General features: G+C 52.2%; 1 protein-coding gene across 2 annotated transcripts in view; it reads left to right on the forward strand.

Moving 5' to 3' along the window:
- The window catches only part of ZCCHC7 (zinc finger CCHC-type containing 7), a 214,516-nt gene that overhangs the window by 133,812 nt on the left and 64,824 nt on the right, over positions 1-15,880 (forward strand). For both annotated transcript variants that reach the window (XM_032949698.2, XM_032949699.2), the window contains exon 6: positions 10,818-10,853. In XM_032949698.2, coding sequence (XP_032805589.2) covers positions 10,818-10,853 — 36 coding nt within the window. The remainder of the gene's footprint in view (positions 1-10,817; positions 10,854-15,880) is intronic.

Raw genomic sequence — 15,880 nt, forward strand, 5'->3', positions numbered from 1 at the left:
CTCCGAGCCTGGTGCCGTCCGTCCCCTTTGATGGCTCCTGGGGTAGCTGCGAGGCAAGGTTGTGGGTGCCCGGGCGATGTCCTGCCCGCTGCTCGCCGCCCCACGTTACCGCAAAACATTTCCCTGCCACTTGCCGCCACCGCCGTCAGCCTCCGCACCCCCAACGCCGGTCACCCAGGCAACTTGCGGGATTACCAACGCTCCGGGGGGACTTAAGTATCAAAAGTGCCGTTTAGGAAGAACATTGAGATTTAATCTGGGCCCGCAGAAAAAATCCTCGGGGCTGAGCCTCATGAAAATTCATAGGCCCCCGCGCGCTAAAAGGGGCAGCGGGCCGCGGCTAAGCAAAAAAATAAATATATATAAACAAGCGGGCAAGACGGCGCGCGCGGACGGCTGGCGTGCGATTTTGTTAAGCGATTTTCGTCCCAAGTTTTTCACCAGTTCTCCCGCGATAAGCCCACGGCCATCGCTCATCGGATTCAAAAAAGTTTTCACCGCTAGGAAGGATCGTGTCGAGCCGGGCGAGCCACAGCAGCCAAAGCACCCATGCTCTCCTGACACGGAGTGGGGACGGGTGCTCGCCAACACGAACCCGCCGATGTCATTCACCACTGATACCTGGCCGGCATCGTCAGTTGTCGCCTGGGGTGTGCGTGTGAACGCAGCGTGCTCGCCACCGAGCCCCAGGGCACAGTTTGATTCCACGTCTGGTGTCTGGTTGAGCATCAACGTGCAGCTGGGGCAGTAATGCTCGACATTGCCAGAGCGTTAAAGACCCAGTCAGTCATGTAGCTTTCATGAATGTAGATCATGCTGTACCAATGTCATACATAGCACCATTAGATCCAGGTTTCAAAATTACCCAGAGTAGCTGTCGCGCTGCTTGTTATACTTGCATAAATTTAATTGAACGTCATGGTGTCTGCACGTTTCTTTGAGCATGTGTGCGGTGCCCAATGGTGGGCTGAGCCTGTGGTGGAAATTCCAATTTTTGTTTGGCGTGGGCCACACTCTACATAGGACAGTGACCGTTGAGTCTATAAAAAGTGGTACTCATTTTAATGACCCCAGATGGACGACGATAAATTAATCTTCGTGATGAACTGTGGCGTCGCGGTAGCGAGATGCTAACTCCTTAGCCTGTTATGCAGGAGGGCGTGGGTTCGATCCCAACCCTGACGCCTGTATATTTAGAGTGTTCTCTCTTCCCATGGTCACGTGATCCTCTGGTTTTCCCCTCCACATTTAGAAATTTGCGTTTATAGTATTGGGGCGCTACAGATTTCTACATGATAAGCCACTTTGTTGAGCTATAATTTGTGGCCAGGTCGCTTGTTGAAAAAGAGCGACATAGCCCGGTGGGCCTTACCTGGTCGGGGTTTGTGAGGCGTGTGTCAGAGACACCTGCCTACAGGACAACGATGTTCCCTGCAGGGAACAGTGCAGCAAGTAGGTATGCAACCTATTTAGCACAGCACTTGAGTGCTCTCCCCTCACACTGGTGGGGGCTTTATCCTGGCGCCGAGCCATCAATGCACGGTGCAAACATTCTCAAAAATTATTGTACACATTTCTCAAGACAGGAATCTCCTTAAACATGAATGTTGAGACGCGGTATGCAAATAATTATAATTCTTGGTATCGTTATAATTGTTGACGTTATTATTGTTGTTGTTTTAGTATAAAGGCGAAACCATCTTTTCCATGCATTGCTTCACAGGGTGATGTTGTGCCGAACCATAACTGTACGTTGCAAGGCTAAGGGGCGTAAATTATATGTTTGTGTAGTGCTGTTCGTGTCTAAACACGGTGACACAGATAGATATGCAGTCTTTGTATTTGACAGTCTTTTCGAGTCCTTCCTGAGCATTGAGCCGTGTTTTTTTTTATCACCCAGCCGGTTTCATTGCTCTGCCACCATTCAAGGTGGCCAGTGCGGTTCTGATGCGAGCACGTTTGGCAATATGCGGTTATGTTTGTAAGAGTGATCTCTGACGGACGGACATCCAAAGACAGATCCCCCATTTAGCCATATCGTCCATTCGGGACAAGTACACTTAGCAAGCATCATCGACTGTACATAGGCTTACACAAGTACAGATACACATCGTACAAACTTATTGGGAGGTCTGGTGAACTTTGTTGGCCGTTGTGTTTATGTTTTTTTCAATTCTTTATCATATTCCATGCTCTCCTAGGCACCTCCCTCAGCTCTTTCTCTCTCTCTCCCTCTCCTCTTCTCATCCCTAAGACCCCCGCCCCTTCCAATCCCCCCCCCCCCCGCGTCCCTCCCCACCTCCCGCAGTCTCCTCGTTCAGAAAAGAACACGATGGCAAAGCCCTTTAGGAGCGAGCTTCGTTTTGATTTCTAATCAAACGGAAGTGGGACGCTGTTCTTTTCACGCGCCAACAATGCGCCCGGGCAAAGTGGTGGAGTGGCAGACCCACCGCACGCGGGAGGGGGAGGGGGGACGGGGGGGGGGGCCTCGGCGGGTGGGGGTGGTGGGGGGGGGGTAGTCGTAGTCGGGGGTTTGGAGGGGGGGGGCGTTCAAACGGCGCCGTCCGTTGTGTCGCACCGCGCGCTGGGAAGCAGCGCGCGTTTGTCCCGCCTGCAACGTGCCGCGGCGCAGGGCGGTGGCGCGACGGGCAAGCTCGCTCGCTCGCGTGGAGTGGGGGGGGGGGGAGTGTGTCGCGTCAAACGGAGAGCGCGAGGACAGGGACGACGACGACGACGACGCTCCGCGGCCGCGGCTCCCCAATGCCGACGTCGCCTCGCAAGCGATCGCCGTCCGCTGTGGCTTCGATCGGTTGTTCGCGGGCGGGGGGGGGGGCGGGGGCGGGGGGAGGGGGGGGGGTGGTTATTTCCTGCTCGTGTTTAAAGCGGCGGCGGCACGAATGCCAAGTCTCTTCGTAGGACAGCAAATGTTGGATTCCCGCGAGATGGTTGCTCGCTTTATTGATCGCAGAGGGGGGGACGTTTGACTGAGACGATGCGCCGCAGCCAGAGGACGGCCGGAGTTGATCACGAGACTTGAAGAACGCTCGACAGGGATCGTCTCAGCCCATCATCCCTCCCACGTCAAGATAAAATTAGATGTTCGGTGTAAGTCAAGAGTGGTCGTTCCTTGGTAGTGACTGGAACGCAGCCATAAGAGAGTGGAATTCCCACGGATGTTCAAGAAGCACCAATTTAGATGAGCGTCACCCAATCGGCCGTTGGAGCGGTGGTGGGGGGGGGGGGCACTTTATGTAGAATTTAAATACAAATGAAAATTACTTACACGTGGCCGGGTGGCTCAGAAAAGGTCAGAGCACAGACCTGGCAATGTTGAATTCTCGAGTTTTTAATCTGAGCAGTTGCCCATGATTATCCTGGGGTTTCCAGGGTACTGAGTTAATGGTCTCAGCCCAGTAAATAATGATTGCACACAAAAATCCACCATCACATTATATTATTTTTTTTTGCACTTAATTTGGCTCAATTTTATCTTTGAGAATGTACAATGCAGGACCAGTTTGCATCTCCCGTGACAAACAATTGCTGTTGGGAAAGTGGCGGTTGGGAAAGTGCTGCCCCCTAGTGTGCATAACGGATTGCTCGAGGGGACCCCGACAGTAGTTCTGTGATATATTCTTCCACGGCCCGTACTCTAAAACACAGGCGTTTCTGTTGCTCCGCAAGATTTTCGAATAGATGGCATTGTCTCACGACACGACACCCGATGGCTAACTATGGATAAACTTGGGAACGCGGACAAAAACAGAGCTCCCGGAACATGATGACAGACGTGCTGCTTGCACGCCACACACACACACACCGCGGAGTGCGATTATTTCCGTTGAAGCAGGAGCAGCGGCAGGTCGTTACGCAACGAGCACTCGAGCACCCTCGTCCCGGGCTCCAACGCCCCCGGCGGTCTCGGTCCGGCGGAGGGGCCCTCCAGCCCCAAGTGGCGCAGCCTCCCCGCCCGGGCCCGGGCCCACTAACCCACCCCACCGCGCCCGCGCTCGCCCGCGCGCACGCTGGTGAAAGCGTCGCTGGCGATAACTCGCGACACGCGGCGGCGACCGCCAAGCGAGGGGGGGCTCGGGTGCCCTGAGAGGTCACCCCTCTCCACGAGGGACCTGAAGGGGGTTTGGTGGAGTGCCGAGGGCAAGAGACCTGGAAGAAGGGTCCTCGTGGTTTGTGGGGGGGGTTTGCTTCAAGGAGCCGTCATGACTTAGGGTTAAAGTCTCGGTGGAGGAATTATGTTCAGATTAAGAGGGTTTTTTTTTTCTTCTTCTGCTGCTCCTTAAAACTGTGAACTTTTCACCAAGTGCGTAGTTATTTTTCGCTGTTTTTGACGGCGTATGTTTATGATGACATTCCACCAGATTTAAATAAGGCGCACTGCACGCGCAAACATTTGAAGTGTCTGCCTCCTCTGAAGAGCACTGGGGGGTGGCACTCGTCTCTGTCGGCAGCCCTTGGTCACTAATGGAAATTCCACATTCACATGGTGGGGGTCAGTCTCTCCATAGAACAACTCCATTCACTCTGAACACAGTGCAATCCATGTCATTGTGCTCAGGGGAGCGATGAGTACAATACTGTACATACAGCACAGATGTGACTTTGTAAGCAAGACAGTCGAGACGGTACACACAGTCCAGAAGCGATTTAACGGTATCGACAAGACGGTACGATTGAGACGGAACCGAGGATGGTTACGCCCCTGTCCGCGCGGACGAGACGGAGACGGTGCGTCGGCGCTTCGATCGAATTACGACTCCGAAACTCCGAATCGTGAGACGTTGGTTGAATCGTGGGAGGAGGGGGGGGAGCGGGGTCGGTTTTGGTGGATCTTCCCTTCCCGCCCGAGTTCCCCGGCTTGCCCTCCCCACCTGTTGGTCTTCGCCTCGGAGCGGCGCGGATGTTTGTGCAGTGAAATGAGTTTTTCCTTTTACTCTCCGCCCCGCTTGTTGAATCGGCAGACGCGATCGCGCCCGGCGAGCTCCCCAGGCGCGTCGCGCAGATCGCGCGTCGATCGTGGTGGCAAACGCCGACAAACACGAGCGTGGGCGGGGGGGGGGGAGAGCCCCCGGGAGGGAGATAACGATAACAGGTTGCCGCCGCTGATATTTGTGCGCCGTTTTGAAATGGGTGAAATTAACACAAACGCGCACCACGTGTTCCCACTTGTCTGGTGTCTTAGTCTGGTGTCTTAGTCTGGTGTCTTAGTCTGGTGTCTTAGTCTGGTGTCTTAGTCTGGTGTCTTAGTCTGGTGTCTCGATCGTGCGTTCTCGACCGTGCTGGCAGGTCAGAGCGAGGGCTGTCGAGTCGAGCACGTGTGAGTTTTATGGAACGGTTTGAGACGTATTGGAAGTAATGTAGGATTGCTCACTCCCCAACTTTAGTTTGGGGAATGGAAGGGTATTTCTTCTGAATACGCAAAGTAATTCAACTCGTTTGGAGCGTAACAACAGAATGACCATTTTTTTCTCTCCAAATTGTGTTCGATTTTCACGCCTGTAAGTGTCTTTTTCCAAATAGACCTTGACAGACGGCAAAGATGATACCATATGACATGGGGTTGTTTCCTAAAAATGTTAACCAAAGCCTGGAGAGAGAAGAGAAGAAAACTATGCAATCAATTAAGTTGATGAATTAAAGCCAGACTAATGTAGAGTCCTTGGTGGATTGGTGGCTCAGTGGTTAGTGCAGTAAGACACGAACGCAATCACCTGAGTTCGATTCCCAGCCACAGCGGACGTCAGTAGCAAGTGACGTCTCAACCGCTCTTGGGCCTCCCCCCAGGAGCGGCCTGCATTTTCCAGCTTATTGAAGAATGGCCAGACAACTCACGTGACCAACGCAGTGTGGGGCGGCCTCTGTCCAGCAGTGGATGGATAAAGGGCTGTCTATTGGTATTATTTTTGTATTGGGGAGCTGATGATGAACTTTGGGAGCATGCAGACTTGTACCATGCAATGCATCGATTTCCAGTTGACCTGATCACGGAGGAATCCCCCATATTAAAAGACGCTAAGTACAAATTACAATCGAGGTCTATTCCGACCCATTTGCATTTCCATCATTGTCATCGTCACCTCTTTGCTCAATCTATCATCGTCGCTATTCCAAGATCTGTAAATTGAGCAGTGGAAAGTTAACAGCGATTTGTCGTATAGACCGGCCTCTTGCCTTGGGAATGGTTACGTTACACCTCCAGCTTGGGACCTCCGTTGTTTCGGTGAGCATTGCCCGGTCCTTGGTTGGGCACAGGGCACTGTGGCTCTGATCGATATTTCGTAGCCTCTCTTGGAGGCTTCACATTGTGTCCGGTTTGAAGGATGCGGCGAGGAAGCCACGGATTATTTGTTTTAAGCCACAACCACTCGGCGAGTACTAAGCCTCTACGAAGTTCAAGTGTGTCTCAAGCAGGGTTATTGTTTCCAGATCTGGGAGAGTGTTATTGAGGAACTAAGATATACGGATTATAGATGGACAGACTGGTATCTAATGGGGGCCTCTAAACAAGAGACTTTTGGATGATTCCATGATGTGTTCTCTTGGCAAAACACTAACAGACCAATCTTTACTTGGGTCTGGCGGCAATAGACTAACCAGTCTCAGATAGCTTGTATTATTGGATATAATAATCTAAACGCACATTTGTAAATGTGGAGGAAAAAAACTGGCGGACCCGGAGAAAATTCCACGCGACTACAAGTAAGAGAGAGAGAGCGAGACATGCGAACTCCAATTATACAGCAGGCGTCAGTGTCGGGATCGAACCCATGACCTCCTGCATACCAGCCAAGGGAGATGACATGTCACCACCGCGGCGCCCCGTCTTGCCATCCCACGTGGTGCTCAAGGGGGATCGGTTTAGCGAGGCCCAGAGCCGAGGGTTTTCTTCTCCCACAAGCAGGGCCACTCTGTCACACTTCCAGGGGGACTCGGCTCTTTAACTGTAACTTTTTTCCTCCACCGCCGCTAGCACCACCGCCGCTGAGTGTTTTTGTTGGCCGTGAATCGGAAGTGGCCGGGGATGTCAAGGCGGCTTTGGGAGAGCGCGGTGCACTAAAATCACCGGAGGTCTCTGAGAGCCAGCCATGCGGGAAAGCCTGCCCTTTTGAGTGGCCATTAAATTAGGGGCGCTTTACAAAAGAAATACGGGAGCCGCTCCGAAGAGAGAGAGAGAGCGGCAAAAAAAATGAAAGGCAAGAAAATGCGGTTAGTTTTGCTGACTTTGAAGTTTGCGCCGTGTGTGTGCAGGAGGTGAGAAAAGCGGTCAGCCCCTGACAAAGCTGCACTCAAATTAAAGCAATCATCACCGGTCGCTTCGTTTAGCTTGTTTTGTTTCATTGTCATCGTTTCTTTTTGCCGAGTGTGTGGAGTCACGTGCGCCATTTAGACAGCCTCCTGTGGCTGCGAAGAATGACATTTGAGCGAATTACTCTTCAAACTCGCCACACACACACATACACATGGAGATAGAGAAAAGTGTTCTCTGTTTTTATCGATAAATTCGCGGGTTGTTTTCAGCTGTAAAACGGTATTGATTTCGAGTTCATATCTTAATTTCGCCATTCTTTCCAATGTTATTCCGTGATGGACGCATCACCTGTAAAGTTCTCTAAAGCCGGAGTTCGCGAGTGGACGGCCGTGTGGCTTGACGCACGCTCTGCCCCCGAGAGGGGACTATTGGAGAGCCTGCGATGTCGTTTGCGCGTGTCGGCAGTTGTGACTCGCAATCTTTGCCATATGCTGAAACCTCACTGGTCGTTGATTCCAAGCGCATTACAGCTGTCTCGGCAGGTAGTGCCTGTGTTCCTGTGCAGGGCACAGACATAGATGATAATTTACAAAACAAACTCGGGAGAGAGAAGCGTCTGCCCTCTGAATATTTGCACACAACGAGGTGCATGCAGTAGAGGGGAAGCATTTGGCAGGAACACGTAGATGTGATCAGGAGGAGGGAGGGTGTGATGGACACTGGTCCAGGATGGAGGAAGATGGGCTAAGCAACTTGGAGTTTGGGAACAGGAGGAGGAGGAGGGTATGATGGGTGGGACATACGTGTCAGGGTGAAGGATGAGGAGGGCAGGTGACCGAGACGGGCAGTGGAGAGGCACCCAGAGGTCGGCATCCATGGGGCAGACAGTGAAAACACAACAGTCGCTGCTCAACTGATTCATTCAGAGCACGGAGCGACAGTTGTCAGCTGGTGATTCCACGCCACTGGCCAACTCGCTGCCCTGCCAGTTAATTGTCGCCACAATGAAATCTACGTAAGAATAATAATAATATAGAGGTGGTTACATGATACTGGATTTGACAGTAATGATAGTAGTTGCCAATAATTAATTAAATAGTGCCCTGTTATATATCCAGGAAAGTGTCCCAGAGTCTGAAGATTTGTTTTGAAAAGTTTCCTGCATTGGGATGTTGCCCAATTCTCATAATTGAGTGTTTTATTTGTATGTCTGGTGTCTTCCAGACACTGCATTCCTCCTACGTGCAAATTTTAATTCAGAATTTCTTGAAAGATTGCGCAGAAAATCCAGAAAGAATCCGGCGATGCTTTCCTCTCCGGATTTAGGAATTACGGCGTCGTTAATTTTAACTGGGAAACAAACGCCTCCTCTTGTGAACGGCGTCACAGGCTCCCGAACGTCCACTTCACGGCATGCAGCTCAATGCCCCCCTGCGGAAACATTTCGGATGGCTGCTACTGGAACGAAACCTTCGGCTGGCTCTCCCCGAACGGCAAGGATAGCCACGGCCAAAACTCGTGCTCGATCTGCCCTGGTGATGGGTGCAGAACGGCAAGCGGGGGGAAGAGGGGGGGGGGGGAGAAGAGTGTGGGGGGGATGGGGAGCAGGGCGAGAGACAAAAAAACGAAACGAGCGCAGCAAAGCGCCACAGCCGACTCACCGTTGGGAGCCGCCTGGAAATGCGGAGGTTCAAAATGTCACCCCCCTGCCAAAACATTAGTGCCGTGTCGCCTTTCTGTTAAGAATTGCCAAGGCATTCGGAACTTAAAGAAACCCATCTAGGCATGAATGGCTTAATGAGCTTAATTAGGAGCTGCTGGGCCGCGGTTCTGCTAATTGACTGCTCAATGAATGGTGCAGCGGTGGGGCAGGGTGCGGGGGCGTGGGTGCCCGGTGGGTGGCGGTGGTGCGCGGGTGGTGGTTGGGGGGGGGCGGGCGGGCGGCGTGATGGGATTTGCAACAGAAAGCTCCTCTGTGTCACCTTCTCGCTTTTAAACCCCCACCGCCCCTCGCTCGCTCGTGACCGAAAAATTGTGCTGATGTTTCCACTTCCATTATTCCCCTGCTGCCCTCGCCGTCCGGCACGGTGGCACGGGCGCGTCGCTGGGTCCCATTCCCGGCAGATTCCATTGCGGGGCAACTCTTAACTCGCAGGGCAGCGAGGTGGCCGGCAGATGGCAGTACAGCAAGTTGGTTCCCGGTCTGTCGATGGAGATCTTAAAAGTTGTCTCCCTCGTACGTGTGGGGTTTCTCCGTCCACTGCCGTTTCCTCCAAAATGCAAAAGAGCTCCTGAAAGTGGAGTTGGCCAAACGTCCGAAATTAGGGCCCCCTTGACATAAAGTCTTGAGAATTAGAGTGACTTTCCCGGCTAAATAAATAAATATTACGCCATTACACAAATCATCTCTATGGAGGGTCTATTTATTTGTGGTGATAAAAAAATTGAGGGAGATTTGAATAATTTTTGATTGTTATTAAATTATTCTTGAGTACACAATTATAATCTCGGGAGCAGCAGTGGGGGGAGAGGGGGCCGGGGCAATGGTTGGCGTGCTGTTCTTTGTACGGAGCCACCCGAGTTTGATTCCTGGTTGTGGCTATCTTAAGTGGCGAGCGATATCCGTTCTCTCACGCCTTACCCTTCGCCTGCCTTCACTGATCATCCTGGTGAAGTATGGTAAAAAAAAACCGTCACGACGGACACCGTGAATTATATCCATCATCCAGCAGCGGAGTGACAAAGGGGCTGTAAAGTGTTATTAATGTAATTAATTGTAGTAATATATTTGGTAATAATAAGGCAGTGCTTGGAATATTTGTCACCGTATTGATTAAACTCTGGGCACAGTTGGACATTCTTTGTAGTCGTTATTTAACCCATGGGGAATCCGTTATCTTGACGTCCTCTTTTGCAAGTGCGACCTTGCAACAGACATGAGAGAGTCTCTGATTGGTTGGAAGGAGGTCATGTGGGTTTGACTGCCTTGTCAAGGGCAGGGTGTCTTGTGTGAAAAAAAAAATGGCCACGTAATATTGAATATATACAGGAGAAGCGTTCAATGAGTCAAGTGAATATACCTTAGTTAAACTTATTTAAGCATCGTGTTCCTCTGAGCTGAATCTGAATAGCCACACAGGTAAAGTCAATTGTCATTGTCTCTCTGCTCGATCGAGTATTACACGGCACTCATCTCCATTGGCTGGCAGCACTGAGCCTGTGGTGGAAGTTCCACGTTCCCATGGCAGGGACCAGTCTCTCCCTGGGATGACCACAAATCCAAGAGAGAGTCACCAGAGCCACCAGAACCACCGGAGCGTTTGACCCACTTTCTCTTCATAGGTCAACGACTCGTGACTTGGCACGAAGCACAACCCAAAAAACACGTGGGAGAGGCGACACGGCACCAGCGCGAACGCCACGCGGCCTCTGGATGTCCCCGTGTGACAGGGGCGGGGGGGGGGGGTGGCGGTGGGAGTGAGGTCTGGCGGCCGGGATGTCGCGTTCCCTGGGGCGTGTGTCTGACCCGCGCGCCCGTGTTTGTGTTTTGCAGGAATGCCCCGACACCTGGAGGCAGTTCCACCTGACGGTGAGTTCCCTTCTCACGGGGGGGCGGCCGTGAGGCCGCGGAGGCTGGCAGCGCTGCGCACGTGCGCACACACACACAAAAAAAAGACAAAGATCCCCCATATAGCCTTAACAGACTGTAGGGGCAAGTGCTGTTAGCGAGCACCTATGAAGGCCGGAACGGTACACGAGGGGGTGGGTGGCCAGCACCACGCCCGACCGCCTTTGTCTCCCTAGTCGCGATGTTTACACACCGCACCAGGTACTCATTTGAGGCTGAGTCGACCTAGGGGAGGCCCGGGACCGGTTCAGATAATCGTCACTGGTGTTGGCTGTGAGCGGGAATCGAACCCGGGTGCCAGGTTCATAGCGCAGCGCGCTAACCGCTACACTATCGCTCCCCACGCGCACACACACGCGCACACACACGCACACACACACGCGCACACACACGCTATATGCGCATACGCGCACACGCGCGGGCTCCTGTCCGCAGGTGCACACGCACTTACGCATTCACATTTGCAGTCGCACACACGCGAAAACATACACGTACACACGTACGCACTCAAACAAATGTATACACATGCATAAAGACAACGATCCCCCTGTATAGCCTCAACAGGCTTTAGGCACAAGTGCTGTTAGCTTGTACCTATGAAGGCCGGCATGACACACGAGAGGGTGGCTGGGTAGCACAGCGCCCGGTCGCCTTTGTATCCCTAGTAGCAATCTTTACACACTGCACCAGGTACTAATTTGAGGCTGAGTCGACCTAGGGGAAGCCCAGGTCCCATTCAGATAACCGTCATCGGTGTTGGCCGTGAGCGGCAATCAACCTCGAGTCACCGGGCTCGTAGCGCAGCGCGCTAACTGCTGCACTAGCGCTCCCCACACACACACACACACTCAAACACTTACACCCACAGTTGCACACACTGTGCACTCTCATGCATTGACGTGCTCAAGCACGCCGAGCGCTGCTCCATGTCAGTCGTTGGTTTGTTGTTGATACTGGAGTGAAATTAAAAGTGTCTTCATGTTGTGGCGCTGAGCTGCGTTGGAAATTCCACATTCCCGGTTGCGCGGCAAAAATCCACATTCCGACTCGCGGATGAACCCAACGAGCACCGGCTTTGTCTGAAGTCATTTGCGGTCATCCCTTGGAGAGATTGGGTACTGCCAGGGGAATGTGGAATTTACACCGCAGGCTCAGTCAGGGTCACCAGCGGAGATGAGTGCCACCCAAAGCCTTCGTTGGAGCAGGTAGGCGCACGGTAACCTGAAGTCTGTGATCGCTGTCCTGTGTTCTCTGGTGTCAAAATATAACAGGCGGCAGTGTTTTACTTTCAGTGTATAGCATAGCGTAGTGTTCTGATCCACCGGCCTATGGACCCTCTGAACCAATCTTCCGAGCAGCATTTATGAAACGAGGTAAACTGCGGACTAGATTATGCTTGCTGAGTCGCATGAGCACAGTGTTGGATTGCCTGATGTTTTAGATAAAAGTGCCCATTCATCGCAGAACATCAAAGCTCAAAGTAGTTGTTTTTGTTTAAGTGGTTTTATTGATTAATTTGATTTTTCCCTAAACCTTTTCCTTTCGGCACCGCCGCCCCGGGGCGGTTCGCACGCAAAGCTGCGCCGGTGCTGCGGTTGCGCTGAATAATTAATGTGTGTTTAGGAAGCCATTACAGGGCGTTATGACATTAAGCCGCTGTGTTAGCTGTCACGCGGGCCGACCGTCCGTGCTGCGCCCGCTTCCCGGTGTCCTCACAAGCGCGCGATTTCTGTCCGGATTTCCGCCGCTGCTGCCGCCCCTCTTTCCCCATCTCCCCTAAATCCTCTAAACAAATCATTCGTTCCCTCCCAGCACCCCCCCCCCCCCCACCGCGTACCTCCCGCCCTCCACCAGTATCTCTCCAGTCCGTGTTTATCCCTTGCCGGGTTTTAGAGTGAATCCCCTGATGGGCCACGTTGGGCCACCGCTCCACCACCCCCTCCCCGCGGTCCCCCCCAGTACGCCCCCCTCCTGCTTTGTATTACTGTTTAATTTGTATTTAAATGAAGTTGTAATTAACAGGGCCCAGCTCACCTGTGCTAGGTGTCAGCGCGAGTGATGGATGATAGCTCCCTTCCTCTCTTATGCCTGTCTTCGCCCCTTCTTTCTTACCTCCGGCGCCCGAGCGGGCTTGATTTTTTTGTGTCTTCTCGTGTTCAGTGAGAGCGGTGGGGGTTGGGGGGGAGGAGAGGCAAGGAGGAGAGGGAAGGCAGAGAACGGCAGAGAGGGGCGATTGAGAGAGGTTTGAGAGGGAGTGAGAGAAGTTGCAGAGATGCGAATGTTGAGAGAGAGAGAGAGGGTTGAAGTGAGAGAGAAGGCGGGTGGAGGGTTTGGAGACGTGGAGAGCGCAGGAGAATTTTGTGACGAGAGAGGGGCACGTTCATCAAACGTTGGTGAGAGAGAATAGAAGGTGGGAAAAGGAGCGTTTAAGGGATGTGGAGAGACACAGGTGCGTTGGAATAGAGAGATGTTTGGGGACGAGGGTTGAGATTTGTAGATGACGGGATGAAGAGATGGTAATGGAGTAGCAAAGAGTGAGAGAGAGAGAGCTGTCTCTTGCGACGACGAGGGAGTGCGACGACTATGTGTGCAACGACAAGAACCGTGCAAGGGGTAGAAATTCATGGCCACAAAGGTTCAAAAGAGTCAACTGGGCCTTTACTGCTGTGGTGAGCATGGTGCTCGAGCCAGCCCCTTCTACAGCCCCTCTGAGCCAGTGGTGGAAACTCCACATTGCTATGGTGCGGTGAGTCTGTCCATAATACAACCGCTGTTGAATATGCATCGGGAGGGGGGGGGGTGGGGGGAACGCGTAACGAGGGGAAAATTAAAAAAAAAAAACAACAAACACAAAGCTGAACAAAACCAACAAACACAGGGAGTGCGGGCGGGTGAGAGGGGTATTTTGGAGATGCTCGGAAGAGATGGAGAGAGAGGGGCACATCTGCAGGTGTTGCTCGAGGCTACAGATTTCGTGGAGCCTGGGCTGGCAGGATTCTTGCTGGTGCAGCGTGAATGGGACGAGCGGGTGACGAGAGACGCCCGCCCGGCGCCCCCCCCCCCCCGCTACTCCTCCTCGTCCAGCAGGAGCTGATTAAAGCGGAGCGGAATGAGTGTGGTGCGGCGTGCGGTCGGCACACGGGCGTCCTGCAGCCACCGGCTCAATCCCACACGCGCCGAGCTGTGCGCGTGCCTGCGAGTGTGCGAGTGTGTGTGTGTGCGTGTGTGCGTGCGTGTGTGTGGTGCATCGGCCAGTCATCTCAGTCAGTCAATCCATGGCACCTGGGTCTGTCCCGTGACCTCCTGCCAGCGGGCGTTCGACAACTTCACGTGGCCTTAAAGTGTTCACAGCCTGGCACAAGCGCCGTGGGGACGTCACTGCGGTTGTTGTTGTTGTTTCACGTGTGTTGGTGTTGTGGGGAGCGGTTGGGCAGCGGTCGACGCACCGTGCAGCCAACCTGGCTACCCGAGTTAAACTTCTGAAATTTTGGGGCCTCCCGTAGGTCTACTGAACCTTTAATGAGTACCTGGTAAGGTGTGGAAACATCAATATTGGAGATACAAAAGTCGGCCAGGCGTGGTGCTGGCCACCCACCCTCTTTGTGCGCTGTGCGGGCCTTAATAGGTGTTCGTTTAACACCACTTGCTCCAACAGACTGTTAAAGGTTACACGGGGGATCTTTGTGTTTGTGGGTAGCGGCGGTGCGGCAGCAGTCAGCGCAGAAACTCAAATGTCCCTTTGCTCCAATGAGAATTGGGTGGTGCTCATCTTCATTGATGTTTCTGATCCAGTGATGGAATTTCCATATTCCTATGGCGGGCGCAAGTCTCAATACATAAATTATTGAGCCTCAACCTTGCTATTATCAAGATATACATTGCAATATTACACGAATAAAGAACATACAAATATCAAGCTGTATATTGAGAATATTTTTACGTCATAATGTAGTTTTTTTCAGGAGGTTAGGGGGATAAAACTAAGCTCTTAAAGCGTTTGAGACCAATAACATTAAGTACCGCTCCATGAGAAGTCAGTAGTTGTCTGGTTGTCTGAAGAGTCTTCCCTTTTTGGCTCGTTTATGTAAACCTGGAATTGATCTGTAGTGTTCAGAGACAACCGCACATGTCGGGATAACGCTCAAATTCCACGCGGGTCAGCCCCCCTACTTGCTGTACTGCCTCCGTCATCCACTATCTCGTTTACCCACAGATGGGTGTCGCACGCACGTGATAGTGCAATCCGTGGGTGATCCGCCAATCCCGCTTCTCGCCGGCTGTCGCCACACCTAGCTGTGAGCGTTGTCGATGTCCGTCTGGGCGCCGATGCAGCACCGTGCCGAGGCCCGGTCGGTCCTTCGCCAGTTTCCGTGGAGGTGACGGTTCAACACCCCCACCCATGACCGAGTAGTCCTTTGTGTGCCGTGTTAAAGCCAAAGTGTTGAAATTTGCAACAGCTGACAGACTAAGCAATTAAGTGTTGTTTTTTGGTTAATGCGGCTTAGGCCGGGTGTCCACTTTCTTCTGTCTAAAAGCGGTAATGAAAATTGCAGTCGATAAAAAAAAAATGGGTTATCAAACCTCACCGGGCTCTGCACTGGCTAAGTAAAAAGGCATTGTTATTGATTGATTGTATTGTAATAACCATTACATTCGACATAGCCGTTAGAACATTAGTATGTGCTTGAGTGTGCGTAGGTGGCTTATGTATTTGCATAATGTAATTAAAGTACGGAAATAAATATTTGAAACTGTAATAGAACTTTCGGAACACTACCCGCAACACTAAATAGCATTGCATTGTCAATTTTCAAATCACACAGTGATACGTAAAGTAATCAAACAGCAGCGGTGGCATTAATGAAAGCAACAGTAATATTTGCCAGCGGATTGCATGCCGTGGAGTTTGGTTATCTAAGTGACCGTTCACACAAGGCCTATTTGTGTTTTTTTTATATGCACGCTCTCTCGTCGCGAGCTAATTATTC

This window comes from Petromyzon marinus, chromosome 8 (assembly GCF_048934315.1).
Source record: "Petromyzon marinus isolate PM22_M1 ecotype Great Lakes invasive population chromosome 8, UKy_Petmar_22M1.pri1.0, whole genome shotgun sequence".
In the NCBI taxonomy this organism is placed as follows: Eukaryota; Metazoa; Chordata; class Hyperoartia; order Petromyzontiformes; family Petromyzontidae; genus Petromyzon; species Petromyzon marinus.